This window comes from Littorina saxatilis, linkage group LG7 (assembly GCF_037325665.1).
Source record: "Littorina saxatilis isolate snail1 linkage group LG7, US_GU_Lsax_2.0, whole genome shotgun sequence".
Lineage (NCBI taxonomy): Eukaryota > Metazoa > Mollusca > Gastropoda > Littorinimorpha > Littorinidae > Littorina > Littorina saxatilis.
The window spans coordinates 19,110,571-19,133,590 of record NC_090251.1 but is presented as its reverse complement, the minus strand read 5'-3'; the positions used below and the strand labels follow the sequence as shown (position 1 = coordinate 19,133,590).

The 23,020-nt window shown below is 42.9% G+C and overlaps 1 protein-coding gene across 2 annotated transcripts in view; it reads left to right on the top strand.

Moving 5' to 3' along the window:
• Nucleotides 1-9,606: 9,606 nt before the first annotated feature.
• LOC138970852 (GDH/6PGL endoplasmic bifunctional protein-like) overlaps nucleotides 9,607-23,020 on the top strand; it is a 33,023-nt gene continuing 19,609 nt past the window's right edge. The window contains exons 1-7 of one of the 2 annotated variants that reach the window (XM_070343406.1): nucleotides 9,607-9,713; nucleotides 11,810-12,118; nucleotides 12,743-13,024; nucleotides 15,293-15,438; nucleotides 16,372-16,460; nucleotides 20,758-20,894; nucleotides 22,493-22,639. In XM_070343406.1, the coding sequence (XP_070199507.1) occupies nucleotides 11,834-12,118; nucleotides 12,743-13,024; nucleotides 15,293-15,438; nucleotides 16,372-16,460; nucleotides 20,758-20,894; nucleotides 22,493-22,639 (1,086 nt within the window). In that variant the 5' untranslated portion in view covers nucleotides 9,607-9,713; nucleotides 11,810-11,833. Of the gene's footprint in view, nucleotides 9,785-11,809; nucleotides 12,119-12,742; nucleotides 13,025-15,292; nucleotides 15,439-16,371; nucleotides 16,461-20,757; nucleotides 20,895-22,492; nucleotides 22,640-23,020 lie in introns of both variants that reach the window. The other variant, XM_070343405.1, reaches the window with a different exon arrangement.

The window sequence follows — 23,020 nt, the reverse complement described above, 5'->3', positions numbered from 1 at the left end:
GTGTGTGTGGGCGTGTGTATGTGTGTGTATGTGTGTGTGTGTGTGTGTGTGTATGTGTGTGTGTGTATGCGTGTGTGTGTGTGTTTGTGGGGTGGGTATATGTGTGGGTGTGGGTCATCGGTGTGTGTGTGTGTATGTGTGTGTGTGGTGGTGGGGGTACACAATGCGATGACACACAGAGTCAGGGTGTGCTCGCTTTTCCATTGGCTTGCTTTGTTATGCCTTTTTAACCTAGATGGGAGAAGTCTGATAAAACTCAAATCAGCGAGCCATGAACTGTTGAACAGTCCAGCGATTTTAAAATCGTCCGGCAATCTACTAAAATGTGTATGAAAAAACGTCAATGTCACAACTTTTTTTTCCCACCAACTTTCCAGCGATTTTTGTCAGAGTCAAGTCCGTTGAAAATCGCTGCCCATAATATGAACAGCGCTCACGCTCAGCCTAGTTTAACCTTCGCCGGTCGTCGTGGGTCCGTGTAGACCCAGAAGGGTGTTTAATTGCAAATATCTCTTAAACCAGTTGGACTTTTTGGCTCACGTAAGTGTAGCCTATGCGATGCTAACTTTTGTCTGTCTGTGCGTGCGTGCGTGTGTGATAGAAACTTTAACATTTGACTGAACACCGAAATACTAATTTTACCGGGTTATTATCCAAGCAACAGCTTCAAAGTATTGAAGCAATGATCAACATTTCGTCGGCACGTATGTAGATAAAGTGTGTATCCAAAGAAAACGGGTGGTGGTGGGTTTTGGGGGGGTAAAAACAGGTGACTGGTTTGTGTTGTGTGTGGTATGTAGACCAGGTCAGGGGTCAAGGTTAGGTCAGATCGCGTGAAGGATTGTGGTATAGATTCACTTCTCAGTTCTAACCGAGCTGCATTCGCCGATTCGGGGAAGACGATTTCACATTGTTCGGTTTCGTAGCGGCTCCAGAAAAAAATAGATAAAGAAGATACCAAAGTAGATTTCCTACAGGTTGATCTGCACAGCGTGTTTTCAGTGTCTGCGCGAGGAAGCGCTGTCGAAAGGACAGTGTCGTGTCCCCGTAAGTAGGCTACAGACAGACAGATCTAGATCTAGCGTCTCCCACTCTTGCACCGTGTCTAGATGCTTACTGTGTGTGTGTATGTGTGACGGAGTGATTGAGTTTGTGTTACTGTTACTGTTTGACGATTTCTTACGGGAGCCTTGAAGGCTTCGCCTCTTGTTTAATGAGCTTTTAAGAATGCCTCAGACACCTAAAAAGCTTTTATGTCCTAAAAGATCATTACATTTCAGCGAGAAGTAATGAAAAAACAAAGGTCAAATTTAGACTACACACGGAAGACATCGTGGGGCCGTGCGGACCCATGTTTCTCAAACTGAAGGAACTTACATAAACACTAGGGAGAGAAGTCACAAACCTTCAGGTATTGGCTCTAAACATCATTTTCTACGATCTGTTTAATTTTGGAGTTAATAAGCAAGTCGCGTGGAGCGAAATTAATACATAACAATGTGGGTCCACACGGCCCCGCGACGTCTACAGAAGGGTATTCACGTTTTTCCTTTTTTGAGAAGCTTTAGTCCGCACGGTAATAATTAAATTAAAAATTTAATTTAATTACTTGTCGCGGAAATTTAACCACGGCGTCTACGTTTTTGCTTCTTTGGAAAGCATGGGTCCGCACGGCCCCACGATGTCTTTCGTGTGTAGTCGATAACCCGGTCGGGCGAAGTTTAAAACAACGATTTTAAGATGATTTGCACATTCGTATTTTCGGGCTTGTCCGGTTTTATTCAACCGCGTTGTTTTCCGGCTAGACCTAACCCAACCAGGAAGCGAGATAATTTAATAATTGTTTACTGTAAGTCTGCTGAAAATCGCTGTTCAAGTCACTGTTAAATCGGAGCTAAATCGCCGGACTAAATTAAATCATCGGGACCGTTCACATTGCAGGCTTTTCACCGACTCACTTCAAACCAAGTAAACTGAGTTGGTGGAAAGTTGGTTGGAAGTCTGTCATGTGAACATCACACTGGTCGAGGTAACGAGCGGTGAAGTTTTTAAAGTCTTTGCACTCGTATCTACAGTGCATCTACAGCGGTATTGCTGGCACACATATAAGTAACTCAAACCATAACTTACGCCAGTTGTGGCTTATTTGTCTGTTTGTGAGCTGCACTCACTCGCCGGCCTATTGGTTTGTGTGTGTGTATGTGGGGTGGGGGAGGGGGCAGGGTTGGGGTGGGGAGTGGCGTGTGTGTGCATGTGTGTGTGTGTGTGTGTGTGTGTGTGTGCGTGAGTATACTTTCAGGTCACAAATGCATCTCAGTAGATATAATTGACGAGAGAGAGAGAGAGAGAGAGAGAGAGAGAGAGAGAGAGAGAGAGAGAGAGAGAGAGAGAGAGAGAGAGAGAGAGAGAGAGAGAGAGAGAGAGAGAGAGAGAGAGAGAGAGAGAGATGATGATGATGATGATGGAACTTTATTTTTCAAGGATAGGGGTTTAACCTTTGCCGGATGCCGCTTTTGACTACACACTCCCGACGATGCGGGTTTGTCTGAACCCATACATTTGAAAGAGGGTTTTTACCGTTTATTCCTCTAACGACGATGCGGGTTTGTCTGAACCCATACATTTGAAAGAGGGTTTTTATCGTTTATTTCTCTAACGACGGGGTGGGTTCAGGGAAACCCACAGCGCTACTTCAGTGGTTGCATCGAGTTTCTCCCTTCACCGACCTCTTGCAGGGGAGGGAGAGAGGGAGGGAGAGGGGGAGGGAGAGACTGAGAGAGACTGAGAGACTAAGAAAGAGAGAGAGAGAGAGAGAGACTAAGAAAGAGAGAGAGAGAGACTAAGAAAGAGAGAGAGAGAGAGACTAAGAAAGAGAGAGAGACTAAGAAAGAGAGAGAGAGAGAGACTAAGAGAGAGAGAGAGTCTAAGAAAGAGAGTGAGAGACTAAGAAAGAGAGAGAGAGAGACTAAGAAAGAGAGAGAGGGAGACTAAGAAAGAGAGAGAGAGACTAAGAAAGAGAGAGAGACTAAGAAAGAGAGAGAGAGAGAGAGACTAAGAAAGAGAGAGACTAAGAAAGAGAGAGAGACAAAGAAAGAGAGAGAGACTAAGAAAGAGAGAGAGAGACTAAGAAAGAGAGAGAGAGAGATACTAAGAAAGAGAGAGATAGACTAAGAAAGATAGAGAGAGAGAGACAAATAAAGAGAGAGAGAGAGAGACAAATAAAGAGAGAGAGAGAGACTAAGAAAGAGAGAGAGAGAGAGAGACTAAGAAATAGAGAGAGAGAGACTAAGAAAGAGAGAGAGAGAGAGACTAAGAAAGAGAGAGAGGGAGACTAAGAAAGAAAGAGAGACTAAGAAAGAGAGAGAGGGAGACTAAGAAAGAGAGAGAGACTAAGAAAGAGAGAGAGAGACTAAGAAAGAGAGAGAGAGACTAAGAAAGAGAGAGACTAAGAAAGAGAGAGAGAGACTAAAAAAGAGAGAGAGAGACTAAGAAAGAGAGAGAGAGAGACTAAGAGAGAGAAAGAGAGACTAAGAAAGAGAGAGAGACTAAGAGAGAGAGAGAGAGAGAGAGTAAGAAAGAGAGAGAGAGACTAAGAGAGAGAGAGAGAAACTAAGAGAGAGAGAGAGAGAGACTAAGAAAGAGAGAGAGACTAAAAAAGAGAGAGAGAGACTAAAAAAGAGAGAGAGAGACTAAGAAAGAGAGAGAGAGAGAGACTAAGGGAGAGAAAGAGAGACTAAGAAAGAGAGACTAAAAGAGAGAGAGACTAAGAAAGAGAGAGAGACTAAGAGAGAGAGAGAGACTAATAAAGAGAGAGACTAAGAAAGAGAGAGAGACTAAGAAAGAGAGAGAGAGAGAGACTAAGAAAGAGAGAGAGAGACTAAGAAAGAAAGAGAGAGAGAGAGAGAGACTAAGAAAGAGAGAGAGAGAGACTAAGAAAGAGAGAGAGAGAGACTAAGAAAGAGCTAGAGAGAGAGAGAGACTAAGAAAGAGAGAGAGAGAGACTAAGAGAGAGAGAGAGAGACTAAGAAAGAGAGAGAGACTAAAAAAGAGAGAGAGAGACTAAGAAAGAGAGAGAGAGAGAGACTAAGAAAGAGAGAGAGAAAGAGAGACTAAGAAAGAGAGAGAGACTAAGAGAGAGAGAGAGACTAAGAAAGAGAGAGAGAGAGACTAAGAGAGAGAGAGAGAGACTAAGAAAGAGAGAGAGACTAAGAAAGAGAGAGAGAGACTAAGAAAGAGAGAGAGAGACTAAGAAAGAGAGAGAGCGAGAGACTAAGAAAGAGAGAGAGAGAGACTAAGAGAGAGAGAGAGAGAGACTAAGAAAGAGAGAGAGAGAGACTAAGAAAGAGAGAGAGAGAGAGAGACTAAGAAAGAGAGACAGAGAGAGAGACTAAGAGAGAGAGAGACAGAGAGAGAGACTAAGGGAGAGAGACAGAGAGAGAGAGACAGAGAGAGAGACAGACAGAGAGAGAGACAGACAGAGAGAGAGAACGAACGAACGAACGAACGAACTTTATTACTCAAGGATGGAGATTTTAGGCTCACGCCTAGTCTTACAATCTGTCCCTGCTAAACTAAGACATAAAGATAAAGACAATAAAAGGACAATTGTCAATCGCAATCATACAGTATTACTAACTACAACATTACCTATACGACTACATAATGCATAATAGAACATTGAAATGTACATGTATGTCAAGATAATACAAAGGAAAAGAAAATTCGACTCGCACACACACGCGCGCCGCATGCCTGCAGAGAGACAGAGACAGACAGTCAGATAGACAGACAGTCAGAGAGACGGATAGACGGATAGACAGACAGACAGACAGACAGAGCAACTGACAACAGACATACAGACAGAGAGATACGGACAGACAAACAGAGAGACAGACAGTCTCTTGGAGACAAACAGGCAGACAGACACTGTTCCGCCGCTTTGGTAATTATGGGTGTAGCAGAACCCGCGCCGTCGGCAGAGGGATAGTTACAATCACTACTACTCTTTAAAAGTATGGGTATGTGTGAACCCGCGCCATCGGTAGTGTTTATGTAAATTATCATAATCAATTAATTCTGATGTTTTGTCATGTACACACTAAAAATTTGCAGACAGAGAGCAAATTAGGTGTGTGAGAGATACTTAAAATTTCAAAACGATACCTTTAATGGTTCCAGAGTTACAATGATTTTAGTGTGTCTCTGGGTACAGGTGAACCCAGGAAGCACGGCAAAGGTTAAGGCGACGCCTTTTCTTTCAACCGGTCCTTACTTCTAATACAAATGTCTAATAAATGATAAACAAGTAAAACAACATGACAAATAAACAAATTAAACGAACGAACCAGCAAACAATCGACAAGTAAGCAAACAAGCAAAGAAACACAAACAACAAAATGACAAAGTAAGCAACATGCAAATCGAAAGCGAAACATGCAACATGTTAATTGAGGTTACACGTCTGCACATGTAAAGTGACCGACGGTAATTTACACGATACCAACGTTTACACTAATGCTTACAATGATTATATGGTGTAAATGATGATGATGAAGATGTTGTTGTTGTTGATGATGATGATGATGATGATGATGATGATGATGATGATGATGATGATGATCAAGTGATGATGATGATGATGATGATGATGATGATGATGATGATGATGATGATGGAAAATCGCAACATAAATTCCACATAATACATATAATAAAGAACATATTTGTGTAATTCATAAAGCTTTGCCAATTGTAGACTGCGGGAACTTCCAGTTGTCGAGAAGGAAGATGTGGCCGGAGCCGATTCCCATCCAGGATACGCTGTACGGCACGGCGGCGTCCCTGCAGATAACAACAACATTTCTCAATTGGACTGGTCTCCACGTGTAGCGGCAACAAGAAGAAGAAGAAGAAGAAGTTGACAGCTACTTGCACGTGTTAAGACTAGTATAGCCATCTAGGTAGACATAAAATGATTATGCAGAGCTTGTTTAAAACTCTTTAGTGAGGTTAATGATCTTATTACAGACGGAATGGAGTTCCACACCATAGCGCCAGAGAAGGCTTGACTAGTTTTGAACAAATCAATCCTGGGTATTGGTGGTAGAAAATTGATAGACCCGTACCTTTCGGTGACTGTGAAATAGGTCCTGAATATAGATGGGCACAAAACATGATTACAGTCTTATTAAACTGTAACTGTTTAACTAGCGGCAGGTAGTTTAGATTCTTTAAAGTTTAACTTCAAATCAGCTGATAATTGTGGACCATTTAACATGATTTTAGCTGCCCGACGATGTAGAGAGTTTAATTTTTTCATGTGAGAGAGAGAGAGAGAGAGAGAGAGAGAGACAGAGAGAGAGAGAGACAGAGAGAGAGAGAGTGAGCGAAAGAGAGAGACAGAGAGACAGAGAGAGAGACAGAGAGAGACAGAGAGATAGAGAGAGAGAGAGAGACACACACACACACACACACACACACACACACACACAAACACACACACACACACAGACAGACAGACAGACGGACATATGACAAACAGATTGAGACAGACAGAGACAGAGACAGGCGGAAACAGACAGACAGACAGCTGGATAGAGACGGACAGATAGCACAGACCTTTGAAAGATGACCATTTTAAGAGGGCTTCAACAAGTAGTAACACAATGATCATATATATATATTTATCCTACAAATGTGAGAGAGACACCCGTGAGATAATAATCGTTCAAATCACACGTGTGTATATCATGTAAATGAGGTCATGTCAAGCAAGTCTGGCAGGGACCTGTTTTTTCACTGCTTATGATGCCAAAGTCACCGAGACAAACGTCATTATATAAACAATAATTGCGCTCGCTAATTACCCTCGATGAATCTTTAGAACTAACACGTCACGCCACACTTTCAGAGTGACGTTTCTTTGCTTTGACGTAATAGATTGCACGAGGCTTTAGAAGAGATCGAGGTTCCAAAACAAGCGTCTTCAATTTATCTGCCTCGACTGCAGGACATTTTCAGTAAAATACACGTAAGTACAGTATGTAGGATAAACAGAATACTACATGGCTTGCTGTGTCGTACCAGATTTACACGAGGTTTTTTTTTTAAATATTGAACTGCGAGCGAATTTTTAGACACAAGAAAACCGACATTTTTAAACCCGCGCGGTCGCCGGTTAAAAAAAGAAAGAAATAAAGTCTTGTCTCATGTAAACTTTGGAACAAACTTATTGCACCCGTTTTCCGCAAGATAGGAAAATATAACAACCTGTTCTGGGTAGATAATTGATTTTATTTTCTCATTGTTTGTAAAAGTTGTCAAGATGTGCCGATTATGAATTTTCGCCGATCTTTTTTAATTGCTACCTTATTTTTTTTTATCAGGTCAGGATATTCTTATTGATGGCCGCAGGAGCGGTCATCTATTGTAATGGGTTCAGAGATCTGACATGTCTCGTTTTGATACCGTTCTCACGAGATCAGTTACAGTGGGTTTTTTTTTCTCTCTCTCTCTCTCTCTCTCTCTCTCTCTCTCTCTCTCTCTCTCTCTCTCTGTGTATCAGTGTATGTATGTCTTTGTCTGTGTCTCCCTCTGAGTCTCTCCGCTTCTGTCTTTCTATGTCTGTCTCTGTTTATGTGTGTGTGTGTGTGTCTCTCTCGCTCTCTCGCTCCTCTCGCTCTCTCTCTCTCCCATCCGACTCCTGGCACTTACTTGAGTGCACGTGTACTGACCTAGCCGGCAGGACTGAGGGAGGTGATTCGGGTCAGAAGTGGGGTAAAGCACTTTGGTCTTCAGTCTTTGGGTTATAGCTTTCAGTGGAGAAGATGCCAACATGAAATTGCACTATGCTCTACTATTTATTGATGGCCGCCCTCTTTCTTCAATTAGCTGAGGGCGGTGAACATGTGTCGTTGTTTGCCGTTCTCATGAAACATAAGTAATCAATTTATCCACTTGATTATATTCACAACAGGGACCTATCACTCTTCTTTGCATGTTTTTATGCCTACGGATTTTCAAATACTCTGCAACACTGACATGTAACCCAAATTCAACACTGTGCCCGTACAATACCGCTTCTTTTATCAGTGAAAACATTGCTTCGGCCATGTGATTTTAATCAACCAATTTTGTGACTGAGCTTCCGATTCCTCACCACTATCCAGCCGATGGCCAAAACAAAAAGAAGTCGAATATCAGCTACTAGACGAATTCCGAAAATAACTCGGGTTGGTAGGGGTTTGGGGTTATTTGTCTCGTTAATAGCAAGGATATTCACCCTTTCAAAGCCCATACATACCCAACAGAGTGTTTTTTCCCCGAACATCGCCTACTAATGAGTCAATCACTGACTCAGTTCATGCGCCTGTCGTCATTCGCATGAAGTAGAGGGGAATAAAGTTAACTATGTACTTGTGTTGGGCACAAAGTAAGAATCCGGGGCAGAGTTGGAATAAACGGGATTTCCCGAAACCTCATTTGATTTCCAACAAAGCGTCGCATTTCCGGAAACGAGCTGCCTCGTTCTAGAAATGGCAACCCTTCGACGGGCACAAAAAAGTATACCCTTTTTATATGAAAAAACAAGGTCTTATACAGGGGAAGTCTTGAATTGGGGGTGTGGGGGTACGTACACTGTGTAACAATTCTCTCAGTGACACTCAGCGCATGCAGCTAGCTAGTTGCTGCTGTCTCGATCTATTTTGAACACAATGATTTTTTTTCTCAGAGTAGAGTGTTAGTTTGTTACAACAGGCTGAAATCATCTTTAATTTGAATCAACATTTTGCAACAATCAATCACATCAATATAGCGCACAGACTTGCACATTACGTTTCAAGAGCCTAGATTACCATGCAGTGACAAGAGCCTACTCAGTAAAGGGACGTAATGCTGTCTCTTCAGCCCAGAGAGACTGTGTGAGTTTAATATATAATCAGTTAAGACTGAGTAAAAAATTATTACAATCGATAGTTACCAGTGAAAAGTTATATCAGAACACTCTTGTTGTGTTTTTGTTGTTGTAAAATGTACAATCTGAAACGTTAAAAATTACGTAAAATTGGTGCGTTTTGGTTGAGTGGGATGGGTCGTTGAACTGTGTTATTACAGCCCGCCGAAGTTATCAAAAGTGTTTTTGCTTTTTGTAATTCGGTTGGTTTGGTGCGTTATACAATGCATCTGCTTTTTCAAGACTAAGCATTGATCACTTTAAAACACAAGGATCATCATGGGCCATCATGACTTGTATCATTTTACATCGCATTCTAAGAAAGAGCAGAATTCTCACTATGCGCGCGGTACATTTCTAGAATCGCGTAGCGCAAAGTTGGATTTCCTACAATGGCGGCCATTGTTGGAATTCCAACAGAGCGCAGGTCATTTCCGGAAAAGCGCCGATGACGAGATGGGTCGCAACACTTGGCTTCCAAACTTACCTCCCTTTATGATATAGGACCTTTAATTTCTTTTCAATAGGTCAATGAGAATGACAGTTGCAGAATTACGATTTTTTAGAAGATAGGCCAGCAAGGATACGAGCAATCTTGTGTCATTTGCTGTTAGTCAGATAAATCGTTGTTGTTTTTTTCAAATACCAATCCACTTTTTTAATAATTCAAAATGGCTGCCTCTGCAACTTTCGATTGCACGGTGGTGGTTTAGGCGACGTGTGAATCGCTCCTTTGCTCTCAAACAGAATTTATGCCAGTTGTAAGTGATACAGCTCTACGTTGTTCCTAGGTTTTGTTCTTCGCCTGCTCTTCAGTCCCTGGCATTTTTTTGTAAGTTGGGCAAATGCATTGTGAACATTTTTGTGTTTTGCACGGAAAGCTAAGCGGAGCATGATCATCACTGATGTCGAGTGATAATGACTTGCACATGCATGGCTGTAGAAATTATTGTCCTCAACATTAGTCTGAGGGGAAAAAGAGAGTGTATAGCATGTCAATGTTTTAAACTTGGGAATTGACCAGCGTGCAGATCAAATTTTAAAGGATGCTGAAGTTTTCGGGCCTAATTTTTGATTGCTCGACTAAACAGGTACAACATTGTGACTTCGATCTTTGTGGTGGTAATCATAATGGCATTGTCCTCAATCGCTTGTCTCCAAACAAAAACCTAAGTAACTTCACACTATTATCACCGAGTAAATATGCACACGCCTGTATTATTTCAAAAATTACATAAGTGTTTCCAGGAGCACATATGTTTCCATGTAGGCTATAGCTCCAGAAAAAGCCCGCTGGGAGTGACATCATGTACGTGTATACTAAAAGAATAGTAAACATTTTCAGATTATTTCATTGTGATGGCGAATATCACATGGGGGCTATGTAGGGAGATTTCATATGTCAGTTGCGTTCAGGTATTTCCACCATTTCCATATATTCATTTGAAAAAAAAAGTATTATGTTTTATTCAATCACCCCAGATATACATAGATATATATATATATATATATATATAGATTGACGTCAAAAGCGAGAATGCGGAAAAATGACGTCGTGAGCAAGGGAGGCAATCCTTTACTCTGTGTGTCTCTGCCGCTTACATTCCAACATGGAATTTTGAAAGCATCGAGCACACTAGAGAAAAGGGAAGAGATGGGAGGAGGGGGTAAGAATTAGATCTAGAGAGAACTCTTCACAGACAGCCTACCTTTTAAAACCGATTGCAACACTGATCAAGAATAACCCAGGAAAAGTTAACAATCACAAAAGGATTAATATATATATATATACATATACTAGATGAATACCCGCTTAGCCGGCTTTGCCGGGAAGAAGTAGAGCCGAATACCCGGCTTCGCCGGGTGAGTGGCGCACCATACACCGGCTTCGCCGGGTACCCGGCTTTGCCGGGTGAGTGGCGCACCGTACGCGATTGACGCCACACAAACTTCTAAAAATAGTAACGGGAATATGGATTGAGCGTTGTGGACAGTGACCTTCTAAAAATAGTAACGGGAATATGGATTGACGCCACATGAAGGAAGGGAGATAAACGCAAAACACTGGAGAAGATAAGGAAGAGTTACTGGGAATGGATCTGGGAAGATGAACAGAAAAACCAAAATCGGTTCAGCGCTGCGCGCTTAGAGCACGTGTTGAAAATTCTCATCGACCAGGTTGTGTCCGGGGTCTACCTGAATATGCCCACCAAATTTGAAGCAGATCCATCGAGAACTTTGGCCGTGCATCGCGAACACACACACACACACACACACACACACACACAGACAGACAGACAGACACAAGTCGTATATATATATAGACTAGATGATTACCCGCTTCGCCGGGTACCGGCTTCGCCGGGAAGAAGTAGAGCCGAATACCAGGCTGCGCCTGGGACCCGGCTTTGCCGGGTGTACGCCGGCTTCGCCGGCGCACGAAGGAAAGGAGATAAACGCGCAAAACACTGGAGACCTTCTAAAAATAGTAACGTGCAGTGACCTTCTAAAAATAGTAACGTAGTAACGGGAATATGGATTGACGCCACACGGAGGAAGGGAGATAATCGCGGCTGAAAACACTGGAGAAGATAAGGAAGAGTAACTGGTAGTGGATCCCGACAACAACAAAAAAAAAATCGGTTCAGAGCGCACAGCGCTGCGCGCTGAGACCACGTGTTGAAATATCTCATCAATGAGGTTGTGTCCGGGGTGTAGCTGAATACGGTGTCCAAATTTGAAAAAGATCCACCGAGAACTTTGGCCGTGCATCGCGAACAGACAGACAGACAGACAGACACTAGTCGTATATATATTTGCAGACTGTAGTGTATGCATCTAGATCTTGTTCAAACAGGTTTGTTCAGCAACCCAATGAAAGATGACACAGCTGACAACCTCTGTGCTAGTGCTGATAGTGTCAGCGCTGTCAGTGAACATTTTCCCTGTGATTGTGAGTGGGGCAAGCCCTCGCCACAGTGGGGTTATTCTGCTTGGCGGCACCGGAGACCTGGCTCGCAAGTACCTGTGGCAGGCTTTGTTTGACGCTTTCATGAGGAGAGAGGTACCTGTAGGTGGGGGAGAAGGAGAGGAGCAGCGTCCCTGGATGTTCACACTTTTTGCCGGCGGGTCGTCTCATGCTAGCGTGGCCACCAATCGGCTCAAAGTATGTACATTTGTGTTGCCTGTGGGATATGTGTGTGTGTGTGTGTGTGTGTGTGCCTGCGTGTGTGCGTCTGTGTGTGCCTTAATTTGAGGGTTTGAGAAATTACACATGTACACATGTGCACAGTCAGACAAACAGACAGACATACTGACACAAACAGACTGATGGACATGTAGACAAACACAGACAGACATACTGACACAAACAGACTGATGGACATGTAGACAAACACAGACAGACATACTGACACAAACAGACTGATGGACATGTAGACAAACAGACAGACATACTGACACAAACAGACTGATGGACATGTAGACAAACACAGACAGACATGTGGGCAGACTCTGACAGGCAAAAGCAGAGATGTATGCATACATATAATGCTGAACTAAACTCATCTCAAAGTTACACCAACAGAAATGAGTATTGTAAAGTAGAAAGACTGTTATACTTTGGAACATTGCAGTTATGCATTGACTATATATAGCCATTGTCTTTCCATCTTATTCTCTGTACAAAGTGATTTTGTCAGTTTTCATTCACCTTTTCATTTCTGGCATATAAACAGTTATCTGTCAAGAATATCCCCTTCTAAGAACAAAATACCTTTTACATTTGCAGGATATTTTTGACAACAATGTCAAATGTGCAGACCGGCATGGATCATCCAGTGTATGTGAAGCCAAGAAGGGAGAGTTCTTCACCAAAGTGACCTACTTTCAGCTGCACCTGGGTGAAGACTACGGTGCCATGTGCGAGTCCATGCTGCGCTCTTTGAATCAAGACAAGACAGCCACAAAGGAGGTCCTTCTGTATCTCGCTGTTCCTCCCAGTGTGTTCCGTCCAGCTCTGAAAAACTTTAAGGCTGAATGCAAGTTTGGGGACGATAAAGTGTCTGTGAAGGTAGGTACTGTTTTGCTGTGAGATTTTCATGTTTTAGTAGCAAACATTCTACTGATTTTGCGGATTATATATTATACAGTGGTATCTGTGATGAGAGGTCCCACCGATGAGAGAACACCTCTCATGAAAGGAAACCTTCTGCTGTCCCTTGGTCTAGACTCAAGACTCAAAGACTCAAAATGTTACTGTCCTTATAAAAACAAGGAAAATATACCTGTCATGACCGGACACCTGTAATGTAGGGACACTTTTGGCTGGTGTCTAGGATGTTCTTTCATTGCAGGTAACACTGTACCAAAAATTCAAGTCAATTGGACTCTAAAGATATTATACGTTATTTGTATTTTTGACCAAAATATGACATTTTACACAGATCGAGACAGTCAGTGTTCCTCTGAGACCGCGCTAGCGGTCGAGGTGAACAATGACTGTCGAGATCTGTGTAAAATGTCATATTTTGGTCAAAAATACAAATAACATTTATGTATGTATCGATTCTGGTTAGAATTCCTTTTAGGTTTTACGATTGAACGGACACAAGCATGCACTATTTTATAGTCTTGGCTGGTCGCCTAAATATGAAGTTTTGTCGGCCTCGATCTGACGTCTCATGGCTCAAAGAAGGGAAATCCCATGTTCAGTCGATACATTATTTGATATTTAAATGCGTCTTCTGACTGTTAATGAGTCACACTTACCTGAGTAATAAATGCTGAAGAAAATATTTCAAATTTGTATCCTGCTGTGGGATTATGCATTTTGTTTAGTATTACAGTCGAACCTCCCTTTTAAGAATTCCCAATTTAAGACTTCTCACCTTTTAAGACCTTGCTTGAAAGATTTTTTTGTTCATGACCTCTGTAAATGTATCTCCATATTAAGACACCCTCCTTTAAAAAAAAAATAAAAAAGATTGTCTGAGGTCTTAACACTATTGTGACTAGCACTGCCACGGCGTTAACGTCCTGCCTGCCCAAGCTTGCCACCAAGAAACTTCCCAAAAATCAGTAACTGTAAAGAAATCTGTCTAGCAAGCTTGAATTAAGTCCAATCACCACCAAATTTTGTGTACTAATTCAAAAATGGATGCCCAGTTCAGTCGTGCTATTTATAAGTTTGTCACGCGATTTGTTTTAGCAAAGGGGGGTGAAAGGGGGGTGAAAGGGGGATAATTTGTGTTTTTTAACGTTTTTTTGTGTGTGTTTTATTTTCCACTGCTTTTTTTAAAAGTTATTTTTTAACAGAAAGTATTATAAATAATGTTATAACCAAACAAGGTGTAAAACCTATGAATTAGCTGAAATATTGTTAACATTGTACACAGAAATAAGGAGACAGTACAAAGAAAAAAACAAGCAAATCACGCATTCACTCACAGCATCCTGACTCAAATGAAACAAAACTGTAACACTCACCAAATGATGTCTAGGTAATCCATATTGAATATAAGTCACATTTTCACAACAAAGTACCAACTGTACACCTATGAACAATTCCAAAAGGATTTGAAGGCTCCAGCCATCCATTGTTATCAGTGCTGCCACGCCCCCATAGCTCCTGCACGATTCCGAGATACATGTTCGTCTAGCAGTATCACCCCCTACCACGTGTAGTTGCCGACTCGTACTAGCAACAACGGGACTGTTTCTTCCTCAATATCACTGCTATTATCGCTTTCTTGAGGCTAAAACGACACGATGTATCATGATCTACAGGATCCTCAAGATCCAACATCCGGAGAATCTCCTCCCGTGACAAGGCTCGCCTTCGATTCATTTTTTTTGTTCGAAAACACCACGCAAATCTGCACTAATTTGATCAAGCCGGAAGAGAAAACCACGTGTATCAAGGGAAACAACTCAATTTACTGCAAGCTTCAAAAACCGGGAAGCAATCACGAGTCGTGTACCTTGTATGTCTAATACTAAAATAGTCACTTCCCGTCCGTGGGCGTTGCAGCGCTATTACTAATATAGTCACCTCCCGTCACGAAAGTGTTAAACTAGGGGTTCCACTGTAATCCAAATCAATGAAAAAGACAAATGTTAACTCTGCCACTGTTGCTTACACTGTGGCATCATGCAGCTGCAAACAATTAATGTCAATAGTATCAATAACACAAGCAGAAAACATGTATTAATATATTATGTTTTATTTAAACTCACTATAAGTATAATGGCAAGTATTCATGCAGCTTAGAAATGCAAAAAGTTAAAAAAAATTCCGTGGTATAATTTGCAGTTGCTGTTTGATTGACATGTTGCACAGATTGTTCTGGAGAAGCCCCAAGGCCAGGACTGGGCATCAGCGGACAAGCTGTCGGAAGAACTGCTCAAGATGTTCAAAGAGGAGCAGTTGTACAGAACTGACCACTACCTGGCTAAAAGCGTTGTCACCAACATACTGCCCTTCAGGTTGGTTGATGCAGTGGAACAGTGAAACTCTCCCTTCCCCCCACGTTCGGTGAGGGATTTATTTTTAAGAGCTAGTCTACTTTTGTGCACATTCTTCTTGGTCTCCAAACACCCTCGTGTGCATGCATGAGCACCATAAAGATCCCACGTTCACAATCAGGGCTTGGAAACATAAACACACGCATGCAGGTAAAAGAAAACAAATTGGGTAAGTGACTTACTGTATGACAGCTCGCTTTCCTCAGGGAAAAAGCAACGGGAACTTCTATGTAGGTATGTGTTCTAAACGATCACCCTATCCTTATCCTTATCTCTCACTATAATATTGACATGTTGCCGCAGGCTCCTGAGTAAGTACTGTGGTCTTTCCGCGATCTTGCTGTGACCAGGTCCAGAAACTACTGAGCTGTTGCTCTAGCTTTCCCAAGCAACACTAAAGCGATGTTGCTGCAACTAGGTCACGTCTAGCTGCGATGTCCATAACCTGTTGCAGTGATGTAGGTCACAGCAACCTGCGATGCTGGCAACAACATGGCCTGAAGCTGCGACTACCCGCTACCTGCTGCCGCAATCAGTTTAGATCGCTGCGACTTTTCTTTTCTGTAAGGGTTCTAACTCCTGCTGGGTAGTCAAGTAAAGTGTGCCTTTGATCATGGCAGGCATAGCAGTACTTTTGTGATTTGAAAGTGAAAGTGAACCCAGCAGTTTACGGCGGTCTCGCGTTGGACATGAGACTGAGTAAGATCTGTTTTCCTACAGGAACTGCACCCAAGTGCATTCATTTTCTCTATACAGGGGAAAAACTACAGGAAGGGCACCTACAGGATGCACCCACTTTGGATCGAATTAGACCCCATCTGCCACAGTGGGTGAATAATGAATTTTTTCACAGGTTCTTCGAAGATGCTCAATGTACAATCCTGTTCATTTCAGGGCTGCAAACCCTCAGCTGGAGAAATTGCTGAATAGGGATTATGTGGACAGAGTGGAAATTTTTATGAAGGAAACTGTCGGTGTTGAAGGTAAGTACAGTGCCTGTCATTTTGTACAATCAAAAATACAAATGTACTTGTTTACTGTAGGTGCTATTATTTGTAATGTTGGCAATGAAGCAGGCCAAAGAGCAGCAGAAAGAGAAGGGCAAGACAAAACATTTGCTGTAAATAAATACACATGTGGGACAAACATACATGCAAGCAAATATGGACAGGGGCAGACTGTTATTGCATCAAGACTTTATTATTTGGCCTGCTGATACATGTATTAGTATAGCTCAGATTGCATTTGTCAAAACTTCCCCCAGAAGCAAAGATTAATTTAGACTTCTTGGGCTTTACATGCTTAAAAAGTTGTACACATCCTTAACCCCTTCACTGCCACAGTATAACAGCATTTTGGTATTGCTGTGTGCCAGGGCAAAATTTCGCTTTCTTCGGTAGGTTCACTAATCTGTTCACTGCTCGATCATTTATTGAGATATCTCTTAGATCTTTGGCATGTGTTTTGCTTATACCCTTGGCTATTATGTGATGACATGATCATTGGACTTTGTTTGTGATTGTTATAGTAAAAATTGATATAATGACCATTTTTGTCAAAAATTACAGTTTCCGGACTTACACACACACATTGCAGCACGTAAAACCACACAAAACACTGCAAAAACTGGTGTCAAAAATCAGGTACTCACATTACAGCCCATAAAAGTATTCTTCTGTGTGGTAATCCATAAATCACTTCTTGTAGAGCTTCCAGAACACTGTATCGCTTGAAAACAGGTCTACGAGTTGAGGTCCGACTTTCGGCCGCCATTGTGAATTCTATCTATGGTTCTACACTTCTAACAAAGTTTTCAACACGTGGTACTAACTTATCCGAACGGTCAATGGGAAAGAACTGTGTTTAGAACCCCATACAAGAACTTGGACAGTGGTTACCTCCCATTTAGTTTTCAGAAATGTCCTGAAATGTTGCTGACGCAAATCCCCCGTACTGGGTACGTTTATGGGCGTATGGCAAACCGAAAATGACCACGTACCTAGTACGGGGTGGGCAGTGAAGGGGTTAATGTTGAGACGACATGTAACTATCAACAATGGTACATATACGTGTGTTCCAAAAGGCCTAAAAGGGAGTTGCAAGTCGGGAACTCTTTGGGAAAATATGTGACACACAGACACAACTGCAGACAAAGAGAAACGCACTTGAAATTTCTTTACACAAAAATGAACTTCAGTCATCATCTATTAAGTACATTTTCTACCTGTTTGTATAGTGTAGATCTAGCTGGTCAAAATCTTTATAAGCAGAAATATAGCAACTATTTTTTCCATAAGGGAGGTAACTCTGTAAACCTTGTACTGTACACGTTTTGTTTGAGCCGTTTCCCTTTATGTCTGAATGTTATGGTGTGAAATGTGGTCGCTTAACAAGTATTTTATGGAACACAAAACACAAGAATGATAAAAAGAAAAAGATCTTTTATCTATTTACTGATTTTGCCTATTATATTTATAGCCACAAAACCCCTTTCTGTCTTACACCGCATGCAAGGGAATAAAGAGATTGGGGCGGGTCGGGACACAGTATGGGGATGGGATGGGAGGTAGAGAGGGAATAAAGAGATTGGGGCGGGTCGGGACACAGTATGGGGATGGGATGGGAGGTAAAGAGATTGGGGCGGGTCGGGACACAGTATAGGGATGGGATGGGAGGTAAAGAGATTGGGGCGGGTCGGGACACAGTATGGGGATGGGATGGGAGGTATAGAGATTGGGGCGGGTCGGGACACAGTATGGGGATGGGATGGGAGGTAAAGAGATTGGGGCGGGTCGGGACACAGTATGGGGATGGGATGGGAGGTAAAGAGATTGGGGCGGGGCGGGACACAGTATGGGGATGGGATGGGAGGTAAAGAGATTGGGGCGGGTCGGGACACAGTATGGGGATGGGATGGGAGGTATAGAGATTGGGGCGGGTCGGGACACAGTATGGGGATGGGATGGGAGGTAAAGAGATTGGGGCGGGTCGGGACACAGTATGGGGATGGGATGGGAGGTAAAGAGATTGGGGCGGGTCGGGACACAGTATGGGGATGGGATGGGAGGTATAGAGATTGGGGCGGGTCGGGACACAGTATGGGGATGGGATGGGAGGTAAAGAGATTGGGGCGGGTCGGGACACAGTATGGGGATGGGATGGGAGGTAAAGAGATTGGGGCGGGTCGGGACACAGTATGGGGATGGGATGGGAGGTAAAGAGATTGGGGCGGGTCGGGACACAGTATGGGGATGGGATGGGAGGTAAAGAGATTGGGGCGGGTCGGGACACAGTATGGGGATGGGATGGGAGGTAAAGGGATTGGGGCGGGTCGGGACACAGTATGGGGATGGGATGGGAGGTAAAGAGATTGGGGCGGGTCGGGACACGGTATGGGGATGGGATGGGAGGTAAAGAGATTGGGGCGGGTCGGGACACAGTATGGGGATGGGATGGGAGGTAAAGAGATTGGGGCGGGTCGGGACACAGTATGGGGATGGGATGGGAGGTAAAGAGATTGGGGCGGGTCGGGACACAGTATGGGGATGGGATGGGAGGTAAAGAGATTGGGGCGGGTCGGGACACAGTATGGGGATGGGATGGGAGGTAAAGAGATTGGGGCGGGTCGAGACACAGTATGGGGATGGGATGGGAGGTAAAGAGATTGGGGCGGGGCGGGACACAGTATGGGGATGGGATGGGAGGTAAAGAGATTGGGGCGGGTCGGGACACAGTATTGGGATGGGATGGGAGGTAAAGAGATTGGGGCGGGTCGGGACACAGTATGGGGATGGGATGGGAGGTAAAGAGATTGGGGCGGGGCGGGACACAGTATTGGGATGGGATGGGAGGTATAGAGATTGGGGCGGGGCGGGACACAGTATGGGGATGGGATGGGAGGTAAAGAGATTGGGGCGGGTCGGGACACAGTATGGGGATGGGATGGGAGGTAAAGAGATTGGGGCGGGTCGGGACACAGTATGGGGATGGGATGGGAGGTATAGAGAGGGAATTTTTTAGAAAAAATATATCAAAGCAAACTTTTCACAAAATGAACATGCTTTTGTGTGTTTGTCAGTATTAGCTTTATTTGTTGCATTAACTTCATTTTACCAGCGCTGGTCCCTTTTAGAGGAAACACATTTGTTATCGCCATAGCGGCAGCTAATGGTCCGCACAGAATGAAATTTATGGGATGGTTGTCTGATTACACAGAGAGTAATGAATTGCTGGGCAACATTGATCCCCGGTGGCTGGTCATTTATTTTCTGAAAGAAGTAACAAATAATGTTTGTCTTGTTTTCTCACGGCAATCAACTTACGGCTTGGCGCAGATCTTGTATTGATCGGAAGGAAACAGGCTGAAGTGTATAGATATGATTTTGAAAGAGCAGCAAGACTATGACGAATGTGTCTGGTGGGAGTTAGCGGATGTTCTCTGCATGCATAGCTATGGTTTTGTCAGGGTAAAGTAATAATTCAACGTGAGGATGAAAGACGTTTGTTCAATTCAATGCTTCTTATTTTCTCAGGTGCCTGTAAACTGGTTAGGCATAACTGAACTACACAGCTGGTGTCAATATGTTGAGAGTTCTAATACTTCCCTCTGTTTCGTAGATCTGATAAACGTGCCTATAAGCAGAGGGGTCACCACCATAAGCTTGAGCTTGTTGTTGATCCTTAACATGTATTATGTTGAATTATCTATTAATTGTTGAATAAACACTGTTTAAACCAAGCAGAGGGGTCAATGAAACGTGTTTGTTTTAACAATAACATATTGTTTGTGGGAAGGAAATTACTGTGCGAGAGAGAATGTGCTTTGTACTTCCTGGTTGAATGTTGCTCTGTTCTTTAATGTTTGAATATTTGAGTATTCTCCAATCAGTTTTTAGCTTTGTTTTGTTTTTGTTAAAAAGAAATTGCCATTTGGTTTAGTTTGTTTAGGTCTGAAATAATTAAATATGAAAGATGTGATTTTTCTGGTTACTAAGAAATAATAATTCTCCCATTGTGGGGATGGGATTTGGGGTCTAGATGGGTAACGCTGTAGCTGTTCTAATTGATGCTATTAGCTACAGCAATCACTAAAACAAAATCACCCTTGGAAGGATAGATAGCTGCGTATTGTAACTTTAAAAAGGATAGCAGTAGGAATGGAGAGCACACCACACGCGGTGTGTATTGTTCCTCTTTATTTTCCTATCTTTCAAGGCGCTGAGTGTCTGTATTTGTTGTGTAACTTTCATCGGTACATGCATTTATTGCCTTGTGTTGCAGATCGCTACAGTTTCTACAATGACATGGGGGTCATCCGAGATGTGTTCCAGAACCACCTGACTCAACTCCTGACCTTGATTGCCCTTGACCTTCCAGTGAACTTGACCAACATTCCCAGTGCCATAGAACAAGCCAAGGTCAAATAATGTGGAAATTCTTAAAGGAATAATGAGTCCTATCTGGCATGTAGATGTCAAAGTGAACCAGAAGAGCTTCTGCTCTCACCAATTGGAGCCTTAATTGCGTGTATATTGGCAATCTAGTGGCTGCTCCGCCTGGTGTCTGGCATTATGGGGTTAGCGCTAGGACTGGTTGGTCCGGTGTCAGAATAATGTGACTGGGTGAGACATGAAGCCTGTGCTGCGACTTCTGTCTTGTGTGTGGCGCACGTGATATGTCAAAGCAGCACCGCCCTGATATGGCCCTTTGTGGTCGGCTGGGCGTTAAGCAAACAAACAAACAAACAAACAAAATTGCGTGTATAAAATACAAAACAAACAACAACAACAAGAAAAACACCCACACTAAAATACCCTTGCGGAGAAGTATGTAGTATGACCTGTCATCATTAATAAGCGTAATAGCACAAAGGTGCAAATGTACTTTTTGTCATTGCTTTTTGATATTAAGCCCTTCCTCGTTGTGTACAAACAAATAAGGGAGAGAGAGATAGAAATAAATAATGAAGTAATAAGAATACAAAAGTGCTTATTTGCCCAGTCCTCGCCTAGTGGGGGACTACACTACGTTTCACATTTGAAGACAATGGGCAACGAGAAGAATGCCAAACAAAACATAATGTACAATTATTCACTCTAGAGAAACACAACACACGCGCGCATGCACCCACACACACACTGACACCCCCCTCCACAAACACACACATACCCCCCTCCACACACACACACAGAGGAAACAAGAGCGCATGCTGTTTTGTCATTTCAGAAATTATTTTCATTTATTTTCTCATGCGTACTTCTCAACTTAACCCCTTGACTGCCTTAAGACGGGTATACCCGTCATGTGCCTGTGCAGCCGCAGCGCCTATATCTACGTGACGGGTAAACCCATCATCACAGTTCAGGGATTTTCCAGAAATGCTACGTCACTGCTGACACACAAACACCAGCCAATGGCTTGGTAGGATACCTCATTCTCATGAATAAACATAAATGGTGACGCGGTTTTGCGTCTGAAGGCTATTTTCGGCCTTGGCGGCAGTGAAGGGGAGAGAAGGCTCGACTCGTCAAAATGGCTGACGGTGACAGTCGACCGGGCCCTAGTAGGGAAAAACAAAGACGGACTGACGCTACAGGCGGTGCAAATGATTATGGATACTGACAGGGGAAAGGGGAGATCTTCTTTCGGACGATTCGTTGGAAACAGGTAGATGACAGTGATTATGATCCTTTCTTCGAGCAAGCAAAACAGCCACCTGTGTTTGATCCACAGGCACCGGAAGATGCGCCAGACCGATTGTTCAAAAGTTCATATTTGAACATCATTATAAGCCAAACTAATTATTATTTCCATGTTTAGACACTAAAAACAGATTCTTGGTTCAATTTCCTTTAAAAATAACATAGGTTTTACTTACCTACCTACTGCCAGTTTGGAGCTAGAATTTTTTGTGAATTATTACACCCCGAACTCCAAAATCCCTGGCAATCAGGAATGCACATAAGTAAGTTTTGATTGGCAGCGAAAGGGTTAATCTTAACTTTGTTTCATGCAGTTACAAGTGTTGAAGCGAGTGATTCGAGCAAGTCAGCCCTCTACTTTGCTGGGACAGTATGCAACTTATACCTTTGAGGCTGCCAAGGAAATACCGGAAAGCAATATTACTGCGCTAGTTCCTACCTTTGCTGCTGTGATGTTGAAGGTAACGTCTCTTTCATGTGCATTCTTGTTAGTTAGGATATAGAAACTTTTGTGTGTTTTGTGTGTGTGTGGTTTCAGTGCATAAACATGCTTGTCAGGTTCTTTGTATGCGTTTGAAAGGCAAGTTAAAGGCATATGTACGCGCTCCCGTGTTTACAAAGTGTAGTTTGCCCATAATCGATGTCAAACGCACCATAAGACCATGTAATGACGATATGTCGCCATGCGCGGACCATATACATGCATTACAGCTTGTTCTAGCCTCTGAAAAAGTGAGGATGTCAACAAAGACGCGGAGTTATTTCCCTTGCGTCAACGCTACCTCTATTGGCAAATCTATAAATAGGACGATCTAGATCAAAATAAAAATTCAAATATCTCA